The 19,085-nt window shown below is 39.0% G+C and overlaps 1 protein-coding gene across 1 annotated transcript in view; it reads left to right on the top strand.

Moving 5' to 3' along the window:
• The window catches only part of Kcnh8 (potassium voltage-gated channel subfamily H member 8), a 432,454-nt gene that overhangs the window by 286,091 nt on the left and 127,278 nt on the right, over positions 1 to 19,085 (top strand). Inside the window, exon 7 of the mRNA XM_045135950.1 lies at positions 3,472 to 3,679. Within this exon, the coding sequence (XP_044991885.1) occupies positions 3,472 to 3,679 (208 nt within the window). The remainder of the gene's footprint in view (positions 1 to 3,471; positions 3,680 to 19,085) is intronic.

Genomic DNA, 19,085 nt, shown 5'->3' with positions numbered 1-19,085 from the left:
CTTGTTAAAAGATACAGAACTGAAAGGAAAGCTACAGAAGAAATCTGCTAGATATCAATCATTACAGCCATGAATTGTTATCTACCTTCTAAAGTGCTTTTTAAGACTGAATTTGACTAGATAACTACTGTCATGAAAGTGTAATAACTTCAAACAAGGCTTTTGCAAGGCTTCAAAATAATCTACAAGGAGTACACACTTCATAAAATGGTTTTTAAGTATATGAATTCTCTAGAAAAACTGTTAAATAAATGCCATTTAATAAAATTCAGTTTCAAATTAATTTGCTGTACTCCTAAATATTAATAAAATGTTCAGTTTCCATTTCCTTTGAGCACTAAACAAATATGATAATTTTAAATTATAGATATGTAGGGCTGGGAAAATGGATCAGTGGTTAAAGGGACTTGCTTGTAAAGCCTGATGGCCTGGGTTCAAATTCCTGCCCACATAAAGTCAAATGCACAAAGTGGTACATGTATCTGGAGTTTCTTTGTAACAGTAGGAGGCCCTGGCATGCCCATACTCACACTCTATGTCTCTCTCTCTCTCTCAAAAAATAAATACAGTTCTTCTTAAAAATGAAAATTATATGTCATATAATATGTATATAAAATAAATATTTAGCATATGTTCACATATCATTAATGTTACCATTCCATAAATTTAATTTTTATAAGTCCCCTTCTCATAATTTGATGAATATTAAATACTTCCCTTTCTCCTCCCAACTTTTCATTACTGTCATTGAATCATGCATAAATACTTTTTGAAAGATGGAAGGGGCTGGAGAGATGGCCTAGTGGATAAGGCATCTGCCTACAAAGCCAAAGGGTCTCAGTTCAATTCCCCAGGACTTACATAGTCCAGATTTACAAGGTGGGGTGGCACATGTACCTGGGGTTGGTTTGCAGTTGCTGGAGGCCCTGGCACACCAATTCTCTCTCTCTCTCTCTCTCTCTCTCTCTCTCTCTCACACACACACACACACACACACACACAAATAAATAAAATGCAGTAAGAATTCTTTTTAAAAAAGACTTAGTCAGGCATGGTGGCACACACCTTTAATCCTAGCACTCCAGAGGCAGAGGCAGGAGGGTCACTGTGAGTTCGAGGCTACTCTGAGACTACATAGTGAATTCTAGGTCAGCCTAGACTAGTGTGAGACCCTACCTTGAAAAACAAAGCAAAACAAAACAACAACAAAAAGATTTTAAAAAGATGCAAGGTTATTCAAAAGATGAGGAAGAAAGAAATCTTCCTCATCACTGACACTTTCTCCTCCTCACCAGACTGATCATTTTTTAAAACTATTTTGCTTACTTATTTAGAGAAAGAGAAAGACAGATAGATAAAGACAATGGATGTGCCAGGAACTTCAGCCATTGCAACTGAACTCCAGACACATGCGCCACCTTGTGCATCTGGCTTTTGTAGATACTAGGGAATTGAACCTGGGTCCTAGGCTTTGCAGGCAAGTGCCTTAACCACTAAGCTATTCCTGTAGCCAACAGACTGAACACTTTTAAAAGAAGCACTTAAATTTATTATCCTTAAACAAGTTACTAAAATATCGTATTTGAACAGAAAAAGTTATTCTAGATGTTTTCATTCCAGGGAAACATGCATTATAACAAACTTAGGAAGAATGTTCTATCAGAAACCCTTAGACATAGAAACAAATAAGTAATATGTTCATTTTTCAGATTTCAAATATCTCCATAGATGGCAGTCAAAGTGTGTCACAACCATTCCACAATATGATGTGTGCTTTATCTTAGCCTTTGGTCATTGCTCTTGGAAATGGTTTTAGATATTATTTATTTATTTATTTAAGAGAGATAAAGTGGGAGAGAGAGAGAAGGAGAATGGGTGCACTGGGGCCTTCACCCATTGCAAACGAACTCCAGACACATGTGCTGCCTTGTGCATCTGGCTTACATGGGTCCTGGGGAATTGAACCTGGGTCCTTTAGCTTTGCAGGCAGGTGCCTTAACTGCTAAGCAATCCCTCCAGCCTGGAAATGGTTTTAAATACAGTTTACACATTCACCAGCTGAAACCTATTGTATGTGTCACAGTGAGAGACAAATCACAGATGACACATATAAAATGTGGTGGGCTGGGGAAGGCAGCAGTATTGACCAGTTCTGTCTCTTACCAGTTAAGCATTTGCTTTGAGGACGTTAATATCAAAATAAAGTTTAAATGGGCATTAAAAGTTCCTGTGGATTGGGACTACCTAAAAAGGACGCCTGTCTAGCTAATGCTTTGCTGAGTGTCTTACATCAATAAAGATTATAGAGAATGCATGCCAGCCTTTTAAAATATTTTATTTATTTGTTTATTTGTTTATTTATTTATTTATTTATTTGAAAGAGTGAGAAAGAAAGAAATAACTATGAGAGGAACTTATTCAATTTATAGGTCAACTCCATTTAAGAAGTAAATCTTTTGAAGCCAGCCTAGGGTCCAGGAGAACTAGCCCCAAAAAGTATTAAAATAAAAAATAAACTTACAATACAACACACAGAAACAGGACTGCAGAGATGGCTTAGCAGTTAAGACACTTGCCTGCAAAGCCTAAGGCCCCATGTTAAGTTCTCCAGATCCCACGTAAGCTAGACCACAAGGTGACTCAAACGGAAAAGGTCTTGCACATGTGTATAAGGTGACACATGCATATGGAGTTTGATTGCAGTGGCTGGAAGCCCTGGTACACCAATATTCTCTCTCTCTCGAACATACACACTCTGTCTCTCATTAAAAAATTATAACACAGAGAGAGAAATCCGAAGTTACACTTAACCTTCATCATAAGTCTCTAAGCTTTTGATTCAATATCCATGAATATTTGTTGGAATCTTTACAAATATACAGAAAAATCATATTGACAAAAAATTTGCCTAAAGTGGTAGAGACATCTTATGTTTAGTCCCTATACCATACCATGTCTTAGTTTTGTATCTGAATATATAAAATTTTAAATTATGAGGTGAAAAATGAGATGTGCGCTAATGTACAAAGGTAAGTTTTTGAGCAAAGAAACATAATTATGAGCTGGAGAGATGGCTTAGCATTTAAGGCACTTGCTTGTGAAGCCTAAGGGTCCAGGATCGATTCCCCAGGACCCACATAAGCCAGATGCACAAGGTGGAGCATGCATCTGGAGTTCTTTTGCAGGGACTGGAGGCCCTGGCACATCCATTGTCTCCACATCTCCCCCCCCCCGCCTCTTTCTCTCAAATAAAGAAACTTGCTTATCTTTTTATCCTTTATCCTATCTCTCCTTATCCCCTACCTCTTGATATAATATGCCAAGAAAAAAGAAATATAGAAATGCCCCGTGGGTTCAAAGTCATGATTATCCTTGTCTTCCAGAACATTCCCATTGGTTGTTTGGTTACAGTGGTGGTCCATCATGCCTGAGTCCATGTGACATGCTGTGCCGATGTGTCCCCATCCGCAGGTGTCACTTGTGCATCTCCTGAAGACAGTACGGCTGCTGCGTCTTCTGCGTCTCCTGCAGAAACTGGACCGGTACTCCCAGCACAGCACCGTGGTCCTGACCTTGCTCATGTCCATGTTCGCGCTCCTGGCGCACTGGATGGCCTGCATCTGGTATGTCATTGGGAAGATGGAGAGAGAGGACAACAGCCTTCTGAAGTGGGAAGTCGGTAAGGGTGTTTTCTGTGACTCACCTGGAAAGGAAGGGTGCGTAGAAATTAGAGGAGGACGAAGACGCAACTGTAAATACATTCCTCCTGACTGCCAATTTCCCTTTGTTTTGATCCATGACACCAGTGTCAAAAGCTTCCTGCAAACACCTGGCATTGTGCTCAAAACTTGATGGGATGAACTTTCAGCCTCAGAAAACTTGAAAGAGATGGAAGTTGTTTACAAAAAACAGGCCGTTTGCTGAAGTATGGGGATAAATGATGGGGGATTTGGGGGGGGGGTGTGTTTCGATAAGATGGGAAACTGATCTGAGATCTACTGCTACATTATTTTAAGCCTGAAGGAAACAATCATCTGCATTTGAGGTAGTTTAATAAGGAAAAAGACATACCTTCCTGTCTCCTATTAAAAAAAAAATAGAACTATCAAAATGATACATCTGGGCTGGAGAGATGGCTCCGAGGTTAAAGCACTGGGCCTGCAAAGACAAACAATCCAGGATTGATTCCCCAGTGCCCACGAAGAGCCAGATCCACAAGGTGACAGTGCATGCATCTGAAGTTCATTTACAGTGGCAGGAGGCCCTGGCACAACCATACTCTCTCTCTTTCTCCCTTTCCCTTTCAAATAAATAAAAATATTTTTTAAATGAGACATTCAACATATTTAACACACTTTCAGGATCTGTGCTGATAGAGAAGACTGGATATTTACAAGTATTTGTAACATATTTGTAAGCCCTATGATACACAAAACTTAAGGAGAGATTTTTCTTTCTTTTTTTAATAAAAATATTTATTTATTTATTTATTTAATTTGAGAGAGAGAGCAAGAAAGAGGCAGGTAGAGAGAAAGACTGGGTGTGCCAGGGCCTCTAGCCATTGCAAATGAACTCCAGACGCATGTGCCACCTTGTGCATCTAGCTTATGTGGGTCTGGGGAATCAAACCTGGCTCCTTTAGTTTTGCAGGCAAGTGCCTTAACCACTAAACCATCTTTCCATCCTGAGATTTATTTTTCAAGTATTCCATAATTTTCCTTCAGTGAATCTGAAATATTGCGTATGTGAACACATTTTCAAAATTATGTTAACCATAGGAAATTTATATAAAATAAAAATTCTCAAGTCCATACCCTCTACCATTCAATATCCACATTATTCTCCACTCTCAAAAAATTATCGTTGTACCCTCTGTAGGACATATTTTTTCTAATATAACATTTAAGCAAAAGGATCTGTTTCTTAGTTGACTAGAAAATCTTTCTCTTATGCACCAAAAATTAATCTTGAGGGCTGCAGAGATTGCTTAGTGGTGCTTGCCTGTGAAGCCTAATGACCAAGGTTTGATTCTTTATGTCCCACGTAAGCCAGATGCACATGGTGGCGCATGCATCTGGTGTTTGTTTGCAGTGGTTAGAGGACTTGGCACACCCATTCTCTCTCTCTTTCTCTCCCTTTCTCTGTCTCTAATAAAATAAATGAAAAATAAAAAATAAACTTTAAAGAAAATCAATCTTTAAATTTTGAAAGGAGCTCAAACCTTTGCACAGGGATAAGTCCATGGGACTGCCTGAGAGAGCGATGGCCGCACTCCCAGCAGTGGGCCGGATGTGTCTGGAGCGCGCCTGTGCTGCTTCCTGAACCTCACGCTCTCGCCTAGGACACGTGCAGAAGCCTCTTCCCAGGGCATCACCATGAGGGTGAGCCGGAGGGCTCCAGGAGGCAAGAAAGAGAATCCTGACCAGGTTCTTAAAAATGCCCCACACTTCTCCACTGAGCTACACAAAGCAGTGGAGGTATTCTGATGTCTGTCTTCTAAAAATGGTGTTATCTTCCTTATCAAAAGCATTTTAAAATTATTTATTTCCTTGTATATTTGAGAGAGAAAGAGACAAACAGAGAGAGAGAATGTGCACACCAGGGACTCTAGCCACTACAAATGAACTCCAGATGCCCACGTAGTGCATCCATCTTTACATGGGTAGTGGGGAATCAAACCTGGGTCCTTAGGCTTTACAGGTTCCACTAAGCTACCTCTCCTACCCCAAAGCATTTTTTATGTCTTACTATGACTCTAAATTCTTGGAAATGAAGTGAAGGCTTAAGTACAACTATAGAGTGAAAGCAAGAGTATCATAGTAAAAATAAAATAGTTGAGCCAGGTGTGGTGGCGCACGCCTTTAATCCCAGCACTTGGGAGGCAGAGGTAGGAGGATCACCATGAGTTCAAGGCCACCCTGAAACTACAGAGTTAATTCCAGGTCAGCCTAGACCAGAGTGAGACCCTACCTCGAAAAACCAAAAAATAAATAAATAAATAAATAAATAAAATAGTTGATACATAGATAGATGCATAGACAGATGATAGATACATAGCTATATGGATAATGGATAGATGGATGGATACATGAGTATAGATAAATGATAGATAGATAGGTAGATGATAGATAGATAGATAGATAGATAGATGATAGATAGATGATAGATGGATAGATAAATAAATAAAAAAGATGATAGGTATATGGATATAGATGGATAGATAGATGACAGATGAATAGATAGAAAGATAGATAGACAGACAGACTATGGCCAGACCACCCTAAATGCACCTGATCTCATCTGATCTTGGAAGCTAAGCAGAGCTGGGCCTGGTTACTACTTAAATGGGTGATAGATGGTTAGATGCATAGATAGATGATAGTTTAAAAAAGCCAGGCGTGGTGGCGCACGCCTTTAATCCCAGCACTTGGGAGGCAGAGGTAGGAGGATCGCCGAGAGTTGAAGGCCACCCTGAGACTACACAGTGAATTCCAGGTAAGCCTGGGCTAGAGTGAGACCTTACCTCAAAAAAAATAAAAAAATAAAAAATGATGGATACATAGACATATGGATGCTGAATGAATGGACGGATGTGTGTATATAGATGATAGAGAAATAGATGATAGATTGCAAAGATAAAAAGATAATAGATGATAGGTAGATAGATGATAGGTAGGTAGATAGCTAGATAGATAGATGATAGGTAGACAGATAGATAGTTGATAGGCAGATAGATACATAGATACATAGACAGATGATAGGTAGGTAGGTAGGTAGGTAGGTAGACAGATAGATAGATAGATAGAATCTAGGTCTAAATTGTGCTTGGATTTAAACATTTGCCTCCAGCGCAAGCTCTGGGTGGGCCTAATAGTTTTCAGTGAATTGCAGTAAATCTGGCTCCTTTATTTGGAATCCATACCATGCCTATTGCCTGTGGTCAGCACCAGATCTTTTTTTAGATGTGATCTGATTTCTTCTAGACTCCAGACCCATGCATTCATATTAATTAGCAAGGCTTGTCTAGTCCAAGACTCTATAGATGAGAAAATTCAGTTTGTTCACACCTACAAATTTAGTTACATGAGGAAAGTTTTCTGTTTCACTTCTAACATGTCAGTTGTGTCCACAGACATGCCATCTAGCTGACATGCAGAGGTATATTTCCCAAGATAAAAGGAGCCAATGGGGCTCAGTGATTAAGGCACTTACCTGTAAAACTTAACAACCCAAGTTCAATAATCCAGTATTCACATAAAACCAGCTTCACTAAGTGGCACGTGTGTCTCGAGTTTGTTAACAGTGGCTAGAGGCTGAGGTGTGCCTATTCTCTCTTTCTTTTCTTTATTTCTCTATGCTTGCAAATAAATAAATAAATACAACTTTTAAAAAAAGGACCTCACAGCTTGAAATGCCTCTGTATTAGCCCCATCCTTAATTCTGGTGCCAGGGTATGACACACAGGAAATTGTCAGTGCCTTGCAGCACGTGCAGACAGCGTGGGCACACTACAGGAGAGGGCAGTGGGGGTGAGCGCTGACCCAGCAGTGAACCTCCACTCTCAGCTCTGACCAACCACTAGACTTTTATAGCCGTGTTCAACTGTCTGAGCCTCAATTCCCTCACCTATAACAAAAGAAATTTCACCATATAACTTAAATGTGTCTTTTGGAGAGCCTGATGTGTGACTCTTGGAGAAAGACAAATTCAAAATTTTCTGCTTCCTATGAATATATACATATGATGTCTTATCATAGCTTACTGTCCACACAAACCATCAATTGTAATAATTCAACATCAACTGGTTTAAGGGTATATTGGAAGTACATCTATGAGAATGGTATAACAAGGATTTAATATGGTTTACTGAGTTCTGATAGGAGTAAATGAACATTTATTGCTTTTAATTTATTGATTTATTTATTATTTTTGCTTATTAGCATGGAGTGCGGAATATACTAGGTCCTCTTTCCACTGCAAATGAATACCAGAAGCTTGTGTCACATTTTGCATCCAGCTTACATGGGCAGCTGGGGAATTGAACCTGGGCAGCAGGCTTTTCAAGCATCTTCCATCTTTCCAACTCCCTGAACAGTTATCTTTGGAGAATTAGATTTCCTGGCCGGACACCATTCAGGATGTGATTAGGTAGATAGGAAAGTGATTATGTCTATAAATACTGTGTTTATAGATTTGGACAGCAATTGTTCTTTCTTCTAAAATGACCTGTATCATTTGTACATTTAAAACATTCTCCTGGCCTGAAGGATTGCTCAGTGGTTAAGGTGCTTGCCCACATAAAGCCAGATGCACAAAATGGTGAATGAATCTGGAGTTTTCAATGTCAAGAGGCCCTGGTGTGCCAGTTTGTGAGCTCTCCCTCCCTTCCTCCCTCTCTCTCTATCTCTCTCTCTCTCTCTCTCTGTTTGCATATAAGTAAATAAAAAATTAATTTAAAAGTAGATATTTTAGAAGGAAGAAGTTATGCTTTTGGGCTTGTTATGTGATAAGGTGGTTATGAAATGTTTGGTCTTGGGTTATTTTTCACTGTATACTTGAGTGTATTTTGGCTGTAATTTAAGAAATATTTAGATTTTTCTTATTATTTTCTGAAGTTCGGGACTGAGGAGGATCAAAGTCCAACTTCAATTCCATGCGCAGAGTCAGACCATAAGCTAGACAGCTCCAAGGCACAGGGGTGATCCTAAGGTACGGTCTGTTCTCTGTCAGGTACAGCTCTCAGCATTTGGCTAGTGTACAAAACTATTGTGTACTGAAGCAATGATGTTCAAGGTCATTCAATTATAATTAAATGCCTCACTTCAAGAACTTCGTGTCTCAAATTTTTTATAATAATTTTGACTATTATGAGAATTATAAGGAAAGGCTATTTTTAAAACTCTTGCTGCCTTGTAAACTTGAAAGAAGAGCAGAATGATTCTTTGAGGTTTGCTTATTCATTTCAAAAATAGTTTGGTTGGGCTGGAGAGATATTTCATGGTTAAAGGCACTTGCTTGCAAAGCCTGACATCCCAGGTTTGATTCCCCAGTACCCACAAAAAGCCAGATACTCAAAAGTGTCTCATTCATCTGGACTTTGTAGTTATAGTAGGTCCTAGCATACCCATTCATTCTTTCTCTCATAAATTAATTAATAAATACAATACTTTTAAAGATAAATAGTTTAAGTGTTTATTGTTAGGCACTGGAGATAGCAAAACTTATGTGTTTAACATCATAGAGCTTAAAGTCCAGTAGAAAACACAGGCATATAATTGAATGAATAGATTACACTGTGACATGTTCCCACAGAGGAATATGCATGGAGGAGTGACAAATAAAATCTAATGTTTATATGTGGAAAGACTTTTTAGAGATGGCCCAGTCTTAAGGTTAGGTAGGTATAGTCTGTATAGAAGATGAAGGAAAGGCGTTTGGGAAACAGGCACTTACCTGTGTCGCACAGTTCACTAGAATCTACCTCAAGGGTGAATGGGACAGGGGACTAGAGAGTTAGTAAGCAGACAGGGAGTAGAACCTCAGGACTGCGTGTACCAGTGTAGAGGATTTCCTGATTCCTCCTAAGGCACAGAGACAGGTATTGTTCCTTCAGCTGAATGCAGAACACCAGAAAACAGGAAGAGGTGGCTCACTCTGCTGCTCTTCAGTATCTGTCCAATAACAATGATAGTAGTGTACTTTTCTTTGATTTGCAAGTATCAAGATACGTAATATACTTAAGGATTTAGCATTGCACCCTGGTGCCTAGTGACTGCTCCAAAAGTCTTATCTATATTATAGTTACTATTATAATTTGTTTTTAGCTAGGATCTCACTCTAATTCAGGCTGACCTGGTACTCACTCTGTAGTTCTAGGCTTTTCTTGAATTCACAGTGCTCCTCTTACCTCTGCCTCCAGGGGGCTGGGATTAAAGGTGTGTGACACCACACCAAGCTACTATTATAATTTTAATTATAATTTTGAATTCTTATGAAAGAAACTAGTAAATGCTATTTTACATGGGCAGGTTATTTAGAAATGACTATCGAAGTGTTGCCATCTGGAGTTCATTTGCAATGGCTTAAGGCCCTGGAATGCCCTTTCCCTTTCTCTCATTCTCTCTCTCTCAAATAAATAAATAAATAAAAATTTAAAGACTTTCATTTATTTTCAAGGAATGAGAGAAAGACAGAAGTGGAGAATGGGTGCACCAGGGCCTCCAGCCCCTGCAAACAAACTTCAGACACATGTGTCATTTTGTGCATCTGGCTTTATGTGGGTACTAAGGAATTGAACCTGGGTCATTAGGCACTACAGACAAATACTTCAATTGCTGAGCCCTCTCCCCAGCCCAAATATAGCTTATTTTCAAAATAACTGATCTGACCAACTTTCTACGAGAAAGTCAGTCTGCTATTTTTGTATAGATTCACAATTGAACATACATAAAGAGATTTGCTGCTCAAAGGTAATATGTCAGACATGTCTTATACCCACTGTTCAATTTAGTTGGAGCACAACGCACTTGTATAGAATATGCATATGGTGCTTTGTGCATAATGTGTAGCACTGTATAAATAAACGAATCTAAAAATGTTTTTCCTAAATTGAATTTTCATCTGGCTACAAGAAAATGTTTTGAATGACCTCTTATAAGGGGCCTTTTCTGTTTTCTACAACACTTCAGTAGGACTGGAGAGATAGTTTAGTGGTTAAGTACTTACCTGCAAAGCCTAATGACCCAGTTCAATTCTTCAGTACCCATGTAAAGCCAGATACACAAAGTGGCACATGTGTCTGGAGTTTGTGTGTAGTGGCTAGAAGCACTGATGTGCCCATTCTTTCTTTCTCTCTCTCTCTGCTTGCAAATAAATAAACTTTTTTTTTCTTTATAAAAAGCACACTTCAATAAAGGTGAAAGTGTATAAGAAGGGATGGGGTTTCCACCTCAGTAATAGAACACTAACCTTGTATGCATGAGCATTGAGTTCTGCTGTACTGCAAAACTGAGAACAGATAGAGACACTTCTCTTTTCAGATGACAGTGACAACTGGGATGACTCGACAGGCACTGAGATAGTGCTGAAGATAACGAGAGCCTAAAAAAGAGCGCTTTTGACCATTAAAGTGAAGACTAGTCAGGAACTCTTGGAATTATCTGCTTGTTTGAGTTTGGGTTTTGTTTTTCTAAAACAGTATCATGCTAAGTAGCCTAAACTGGCCTCAAATGCAGATCTTCTGCCTCAGTCTCCCAAGTGTTGGGGTTATGCATGTGAGCTACCACTCCTGCTTTTAACCCTGTTAAAATAGTACCTTGAAGTCTGGATCAGTGATTAAAGGCACTTGTTTGCAAAGCCTGAGGTGGCTGGAGAGATAGCTCAGCAGTTAAGGCACTTGCTGGCAAAGCCCAAGAACCCGAGTTCAATTCCTCAGTACCCATGTAAAGCCAGATGTACAAGGTGACACATGCATCTGGTGTTCGTTTCCAGTGGCTGAAGGCCCTGGCATATTCATTCTCTCACGTTATAACTGCCTCTTTTTCTCTCTTTCTGTCTCTCTCAAATAAATCAATAAAATAATGTTAAAAATACATGAGCCAGCATGGTGGCACCTGCCTTTAATTCCAGCACTTGGGAGGCAGAGAGAGAAGAATAGCCAGGAGTTTGAGGCCAGCTGGAGACTACATAGTGAATTCCAAGTCAGTCTAGGCTAGAGTGAGACCCTACCTTGAAAAACCAAAAATAAAATAAAATAAAATGAAATACCTGAGGCTATGGGGCCATTTACAAACCACCACACCCAAAAGAAGTAATGTGAACATTAGGAAGGAAAAAAAAAAGTCTATTTTTGGTAGTAGGTAGGAGAGTCAGATCTTGCTGACTTGAGGCTGGAATCTAATCTAATTAGTTAAATAATTAGTTATTTAATTAATTTTCAAAATGCCTGTTTAGTTTCCTGATATCATTGTTGGGATAATTAATTTCCACTAATTAAATATGCTATTTTAATTATAATTATATCTTGTGGTTTTATTGAGTTTCATTCTTCTGTTAACAGGCTAGTTTTATGCCAATAGTTTAGAGCTTTAATTATTGCTCTGTTTAAAATTTGGTATAGTAAGTAGAATGCGGCCCAATCTAACACACTTTCTCATTTCAGTCAACATTAGAAAAACTTACCTTCCTTAAAATTCAAATGATATTTTAGTTGGACTTAGCTTTAGAAACTAAATTAGGCAAACTAATTATTTTATAACATTGAGATGTTTTGGCATAAAGTTGTGGTACTTAATCTATTTAAAATTTATATCATATAATTATGTGAAATTAGGTAGTTTCCTTTACATTAGTTGCATATATTTATTTCTTTTTTTTTTAAATATTTTTTTGTTCATTTTTTTATTTATTTATCTGAGAGCGACAGACACAGAGAGAAAGACAGATAGAGGGAGACAGAGAGAATGGGCGCGCCAGGGCTTCCAGCCTCTGCAAACGAACTCCAGACGCGTGCGCCCCCTTGTGCATCTGGCTAACGTGGGACCTGGGGAACCGAGCCTCGAACCGGGGTCCTTAGGCTTCACAGGCAAGCGCTTAACCACTACGCCATCTCTCCAGCCCGGCACCTCCTTTTAATCCCAGCACTTGAAGGCAGAGGTAGGAGGCTCACAGTGAGTTCAAGGCTACCCTGAGACTACATAGTGAATTCCAGATCAGCCTGGACTAGAACAAAGCCCTACTTTGGGGAAAAAAAATAGCAAATTTTAAATATGGAATAGACATCTTAAAAACATATTCTCACATATTTCATAAGTTTTAATTAATTCCTTATAATTCATTAAGTTCTATCTGTAAATATTAAGAAAATTCTTTCTGACTTCTAATATCTGCATTTCGGTATGACTGGTTTGAGGAAATTATTAATTTTATTAAATACCCTTTCTTTGTTAAAATATTTTACTGAAAAATGTTTTATCAATCAACAATGGACATAACTGTGATTATTGTGGATGCTACATAAGCCACAGGATTTAAGGCATGATTTTTAAAAATAGTTTTATTTATTTCAAAGAGAGAGGGTGGGCACACCAGGGCCTCTAGCCACTGTAAACAAACTCCAGACACATGTGCCACCCTGTGCATCTGGCTTTACATGGGCACTGCAGAATTGAATCCCAGCAGCAGGATTTGCAAGCATGCACCCTTACTGCTGAGCCATCTCTTCAGCCCACTCCCAATTTTATTTCTCATTAAATCTCAAAATGGACTGTCAGATGCAAATCAGATATTCTAATGTTGTAAGCCTCAGCCATTTGTTTTGCTTTGTTTTGTCTTCAGCCTCTGTACTCACTAACTTATGGAATTGAGTTGTCATTATTCTTTTATTTTGAACCAAGTTTAGGACTGGAGAGATGGCTTAGCAGTTAGGGTGCTTGCTTGTGAGGCATAAGGATCCAGGTTAGACTCTCCAGTACCCACATAAGCACAAGGCGGCACATGCATCTGGAGTTCATTTGCAGTGACTAAAGGCCCTAGTGCACCCATTCTCTCTCTCTTTCTCTCGCTCCCTTCTTTCTCTCTCTCTAAAATAAACAACTCAATAATAAAAGTAAAATATTTTAAATAGAGGTACCCTTTTCACTTGTAACATTGAGAGGTGAATATTATATTTGCAAGATGTAATAGAAAAAAATGTGTTGAAACAATGGAAAAGAATGGATGTATTTGGTGTTTTCTTTTTCTAACTTTTTCTGTGCATGTGTGTGAGTGGGGCACAGTGGCAACTGCAAATAAATACCAGATGCTTGCACCACTTTGTGCATCCCACTTACAGGCGGACTTGGAAATTCAACCCAAGCAGTCAGGTTTTGTAAGCAAGAGCCTTTGACTTAACCACTGAGCATCTTCCCAGCCCTATCCATGTTTTGTTTTGCTTTGCTTTTATTTATTTACTTATTCATTTAATTTATTTATTTATTTATTTTGAGGTAGAGTTTCGCTCTAGCCCATGCTGACCTGGAACTCATTCTAGTTCCAGGCTGGCCTCAAACTCACAACGATCCTTCTGTCTGAGACGCCCCAGTGCTGGAATTAAAGGTGTGTGCCACCTGTCCGCCTCAGTGATTTTCTTAGTGTGATATCTCACTTGAGTTTCTGCCCATTTCCCTCCCTCACTAAATATCAGAGTCATCTGAGAGTGTATCTGAGTAGTAATTTTTGGTGCAAATTTCCTACCTTGCCACTAAAATTAGTATGAAGACCAGCATGAAGAAATTCTATCTTGTCTCAGCCATCACTGAAAATGAGGATCAACTATTGGCCTTAATGAAAAACGAGAAGAATTTTCACTAAAAATAAACAGGTAACTAGGATTAGACTTTAAAATGTAACCAAAATAGCCTGAAGTTTAAAAACAATATTTTCTTTGCAAGCTAAGAGAGAACTAAAAAAAAAAAAAAAAAAAAGCCATACCAGGGCCTCCTGCACTGCAATGGAACCCCAGACGCATGTGCTACTTTGTACATTTATTTGGCTTTACATGGATACTAGGGATTCGAACCTCAGCCACCAGGCTTTGCAAGAAAGTGTCTTTAGCTGCTAAGCAATCTCTCCAGCCTAACTTGAATTTTTTGAGACACCTGATCTCACAGAAACCTTTCAACGTTTGCATCTCATCCAAAGTCAAGGTCTTTAAGTAACCGTGACAGACATGTCCCTCTACTTCTTGGGCATTGCCTTAAATTAGATGTAACTTCATCAGGTCTAGTGGCATTTAAAAAAAAATATTTTGTTATTTATCTATATGAGAGGGGAGACAGAGAACAGGGCGCACCAGGGCCTCTAACCATTGCAAACTCCAGATGCACGTGCTACCTGGTGCATCTGGCTGACATGGGCACTGGGGAATGGAGCCTGGGTCCTTAGCCTTCGCAGGCAAGCTCCTTAACCACTGAGGAATCTCTCCAGCCCTCTAGTGGCTTTTTAATTCCATACCAAATAAGGAAAACTTAGTCTTCAACTTTTCTCAATTCAGAGTTGGGGGTAGAAAAGAAGGTGCTTAAAAAATCATTAATGTTGAGTAATATAAATAGTGTGGGATTTTGATAAATGGAAAATTACACCACTAAACCAAATACCTAAAACGACAAGAAAATGTAGCACAAGGAACTGAAAGTATGGCATAATGGTCGTTAAATATTCATAACAAGAGTATTTAACAGTATATTGAAAATACTCGTTTATTTCAAGTGAAACAGTTGGGAGACAGTCTTCTATACGATTTCTAATTGGGATAAAAAGGAAACATATACTTACAAAAGCACTAGAAATGGGCTGGAGAGGTGGCTTAATCATTAAGGTGCTTGCCTGCAAAGCCAAAGGACCCAGGTTCAATTCCCCAAGACCCACATACACCAGATGCACAAGGAGGCTCAAGCATCTGGAGTTTGCAGTGGCTGAAGGCCCTGTGTGTTCAACCTTTGTCTACCTCTTTCTCTCAAATAAATAAATTAATTAATCAAAAATTAAAAGGACTAGAAACATACTTTGACAGTAGATTTACTTGTACACTCATTTTCTTTCAAGTTTCAGAAAATGTTAGTATTTTTGCTCACATTTACTGGGAATAAACTTAACACATGGATTCAGTGGGAAACGTGCTTGCTTGCATGGTCTCAATCCGCTCCCTCCCCACGCCCCCCCCCCCACGCCCCTGCCCATGTAATCTCATGAGGTAGGTCATTCCAACCACATTTTATGGAGGGGGAAAAATCCTGCCAAATTTAAAAAGTTTCAGATTACCAGAGACTTCTTTTTAAAATTTGGAGACACTTTTCTTTTTTAAAATTAATTTATTTGATAGCAACAAACAGAGAAAGATGGGGATAGGGAGAGAGAGAATGGGCACGCCGGAGCCTCCAGCCACTGCAAAGGAACTCCAGACGCGTGCGCCCCCTGTGCATCTGGCTAATGTGGGTCCTGGGGAATTGAGCCTCAAACCAGGGTCTTTAGGCTTCACAGGCAAGCGCTTAAAGGCTAAGCCCTCCCTCCAGCCCTTGGAGACACTTTCAACATACAGAAATGTTTAGAACAAGTATAATAGACATTGTTTAGCATTTTGCCACATTTAATCTTTCTTTTCAAATTCACTAAGACAAATTTAGACCCTTACTGTCGGTCAGTTCTTCCTTGTTATCTCTTCCTTTCCTTATTACTACTTTAAGTTGCTGTATATAACTATCTTAGGTGATATTTTCATGGTGAAAAATGCATTAGCAAACCAGTACATGCCATTTTGTCAGTTAACATCTATAAAAATTTCCCATAAAAAGTTATAGTGCCAGGTGTGGTGGTGCATGTCTTTAATCCCAGCACTCGGGAGGCAGAGGTAGGAGGATCATTGTGAGTTTGAGGCCACCCTGAGACTACATAGTGAATTCCAGGCCAGCCTGGGCTAGAGAGAGACCCTACCTTGAAAAACACAACAACAACAACAAAAATAAAAACCTTTAGCAAAAGAATTATTATGAAAATTCAGAGCCAGACACTATTCTAGGAACTTTAGGTGGCTTAGTTCATTTTATCCTAACATTATTCTACAAGTCAAATATTACTGTTCTCTGTTTGGTCATGAGAAAACAAAAGGAGATTGCTGGGTTATTTTTCTTAATTAAAATAATTATTTATTTGACAAAGAAAGAGAAAGAGAGAGAGAGAGTGAGTGAGTGCACACATGTAACAGGACCTCCAACTGCTGCAAACAAGCTCCAGATGCATGTGCCACCTTGTGCATCTGGCTTGCTTGGGTCCTGTGGCATCGAACCTGGGTCCTTAGGCTTCAAAGACAGGTGTCTTAACTGCTAAGCCATTTCTTCAGCCAACCCATTATTTTATCCTTTTGATTGATTCATTTGTTTCTCCTTTGAGGAAAACTCAGCTGTCTTGCTCTCCTGCAATTCTAAGTCAAGAGCGATGAGCGATAAATACAAAGATAAGTACAAACGTTCTTCTGCGCACACTCAACAACTCACCCAGATTGGAAATGTATGCATGTGTTTATATGCAACTGTGGGATTCCATTTATTGCTAAATCCCTCGCTAGTAGAACCTAATGATAGTACCATGCTATTAGTTGATGTTTCCATATCTATTCCTTCTCGAGATCTCCACTAACAGTCTTGTCCAGTGTTACTGGAGTTGTGAATTCCGGGAGTACAAAACAGCACATGGTTCTTGTTCTAAGTTCCTTTCCTGTGAGTCAGGTAGGCAAACACATTTCTTTTGTTTGTTTGTTTGTTTTTCGAGATAGGGTCTCACTTTGGCCCAGGCTGACTGGAATTAACTATGTAGTCTCAGGGTGGCTTCGACCTCACGGCAATCCTACTGCTGCCTCCCAAGTGCTGGGATTAAAGGCGTGTGCCACCATGCCCAGCAGCAAACACATTTCTATGTGTTGTTTAGGACAGTCCTGTTTCCCTTTGCCGAACCTTGTGAATTTCCTAATTCTCTTCTTTTCCAAATGACCTATTTGATGCTATCCATTTTTAATTGTAAAAATCTTTAAAAATTAATAGTTAAGCCTGGAAAGATGGTTTAGTGGTTGTGGCACTTGCCTGCAAAACCTAATAACCCTAGTTTGATTCCACAGTACCTACGTAAAGCCAGATGCACAGAGGGGCACATGCATCTGGAATGAGTTTGCAGCACCTGGAGGCCCTGGTATTTCTATTCTCTCTTTCTCTCTCATTTCTCCATGGAAATAAATAAAAATAATCTAAAAGATAAATTTAGTTACACAAATATAGATTCTTTTTATTATAACTATCTTTCTATCAAGTTATGGGGAAATTTTTCATATCTCTTTATTTTCCACAGTGTTTTAGATTTTTTTAATGGTTTCAGAATTTTCATAATATCTAGTTTCTGAATTGAATTTAAATATTTAAAGCACAAAAGCTTATTGTATTTTCCCTTGTTAATTCATTAATTCAAACTCGCTGTGTGTGGAGGCTCTCTTCTGCTAGTGCTGGAGCAAAGTGAATTCTCTTAACATGGATTTTATGCTTTTCTTTCCATTTCTATTCTGAGCTTCTCTTGAATAGGGCTTCTTTCTATGGAGAGCCAGTGCAGACTGCAATGCCAAAGAAAATGCATAGAACCTTGACTGTCCATTTGTTTCACTGTTTCTGTCAAGGATAACAGAATTATTGCATGACTTAGGATCACTTTCTTTTTTTTAAAGTCTTTTTTTTTTCAGCTTCAAGGTTTTTGTGCCTCATAGGTTTTATGCACACAAGATTCAAAGTTGGAACTTTTAAAGTTCTCAAAAGAGATTATTTTTATTAAGCTGAAGTTTGCCATGCCCACAACTGGTCCAGAAATCATTCTGACCTGTAGCCGTGTGTGTGTGTGTGTGTGTGTGTGTGTGTGTGTGTGTGTGTTGCACTGAATATCCCATCTTTATATCAAGTACCAGTTCCCGTGTTTGTAAGGTTAATCTCCTGTGGTTTACATGGCATGAAACTCAAGCCCATAGACTTTGGCCACTAACCCCTTGGGCTCCACCAGCTAATAAATGTCCTGTCCTTTATCTTCTAAAAAAATATTTTATTTATTGATTTTCAAGGATGAAGGAAGGGAGAGAGAGAGAATGGGCACACTAGGGCCTCCAGCTGCTACAAAAGAACTCCAGATGCATGTGCCACCTTGTGCATCTGGCTTAAAGGAATCAATCTCTGGTCCTTAGGCTTCCTAGGCAAGCACCTTAACCACTTAGGCATCACGCCTGTCCTCTATCTTTGCATGGGTACATGGCCCTCCTCATTTTAGGAGAGCATGTGTACACACACATCCATTTCCAGTACTTGCCAGTGCCTATGTCAGACTGCAGGTACATATGCCTTCTCAAAGGCCGTAGTCTTGCCAAAACCACAGAATCAACTTCTATCTAAATAATGTAACCTAATTTCTAGTGTACTCTTTATTGTCTGTTTCTTTGAAAAATATGAATAGGTGAAGCCAAATGAACATAGGGGTTAATTACTCCAAAGTTCATTCCTACTTAGGGCACTTTAACAGGGGAAAGTCAT

The sequence above is a fragment of the Jaculus jaculus genome, chromosome 16 (assembly GCF_020740685.1).
Source record: "Jaculus jaculus isolate mJacJac1 chromosome 16, mJacJac1.mat.Y.cur, whole genome shotgun sequence".
Taxonomy (NCBI): domain Eukaryota; kingdom Metazoa; phylum Chordata; class Mammalia; order Rodentia; family Dipodidae; genus Jaculus; species Jaculus jaculus.
Note: the sequence above shows the minus strand (reverse complement) of the source record. Positions and strands in the feature narration are given on the sequence as shown.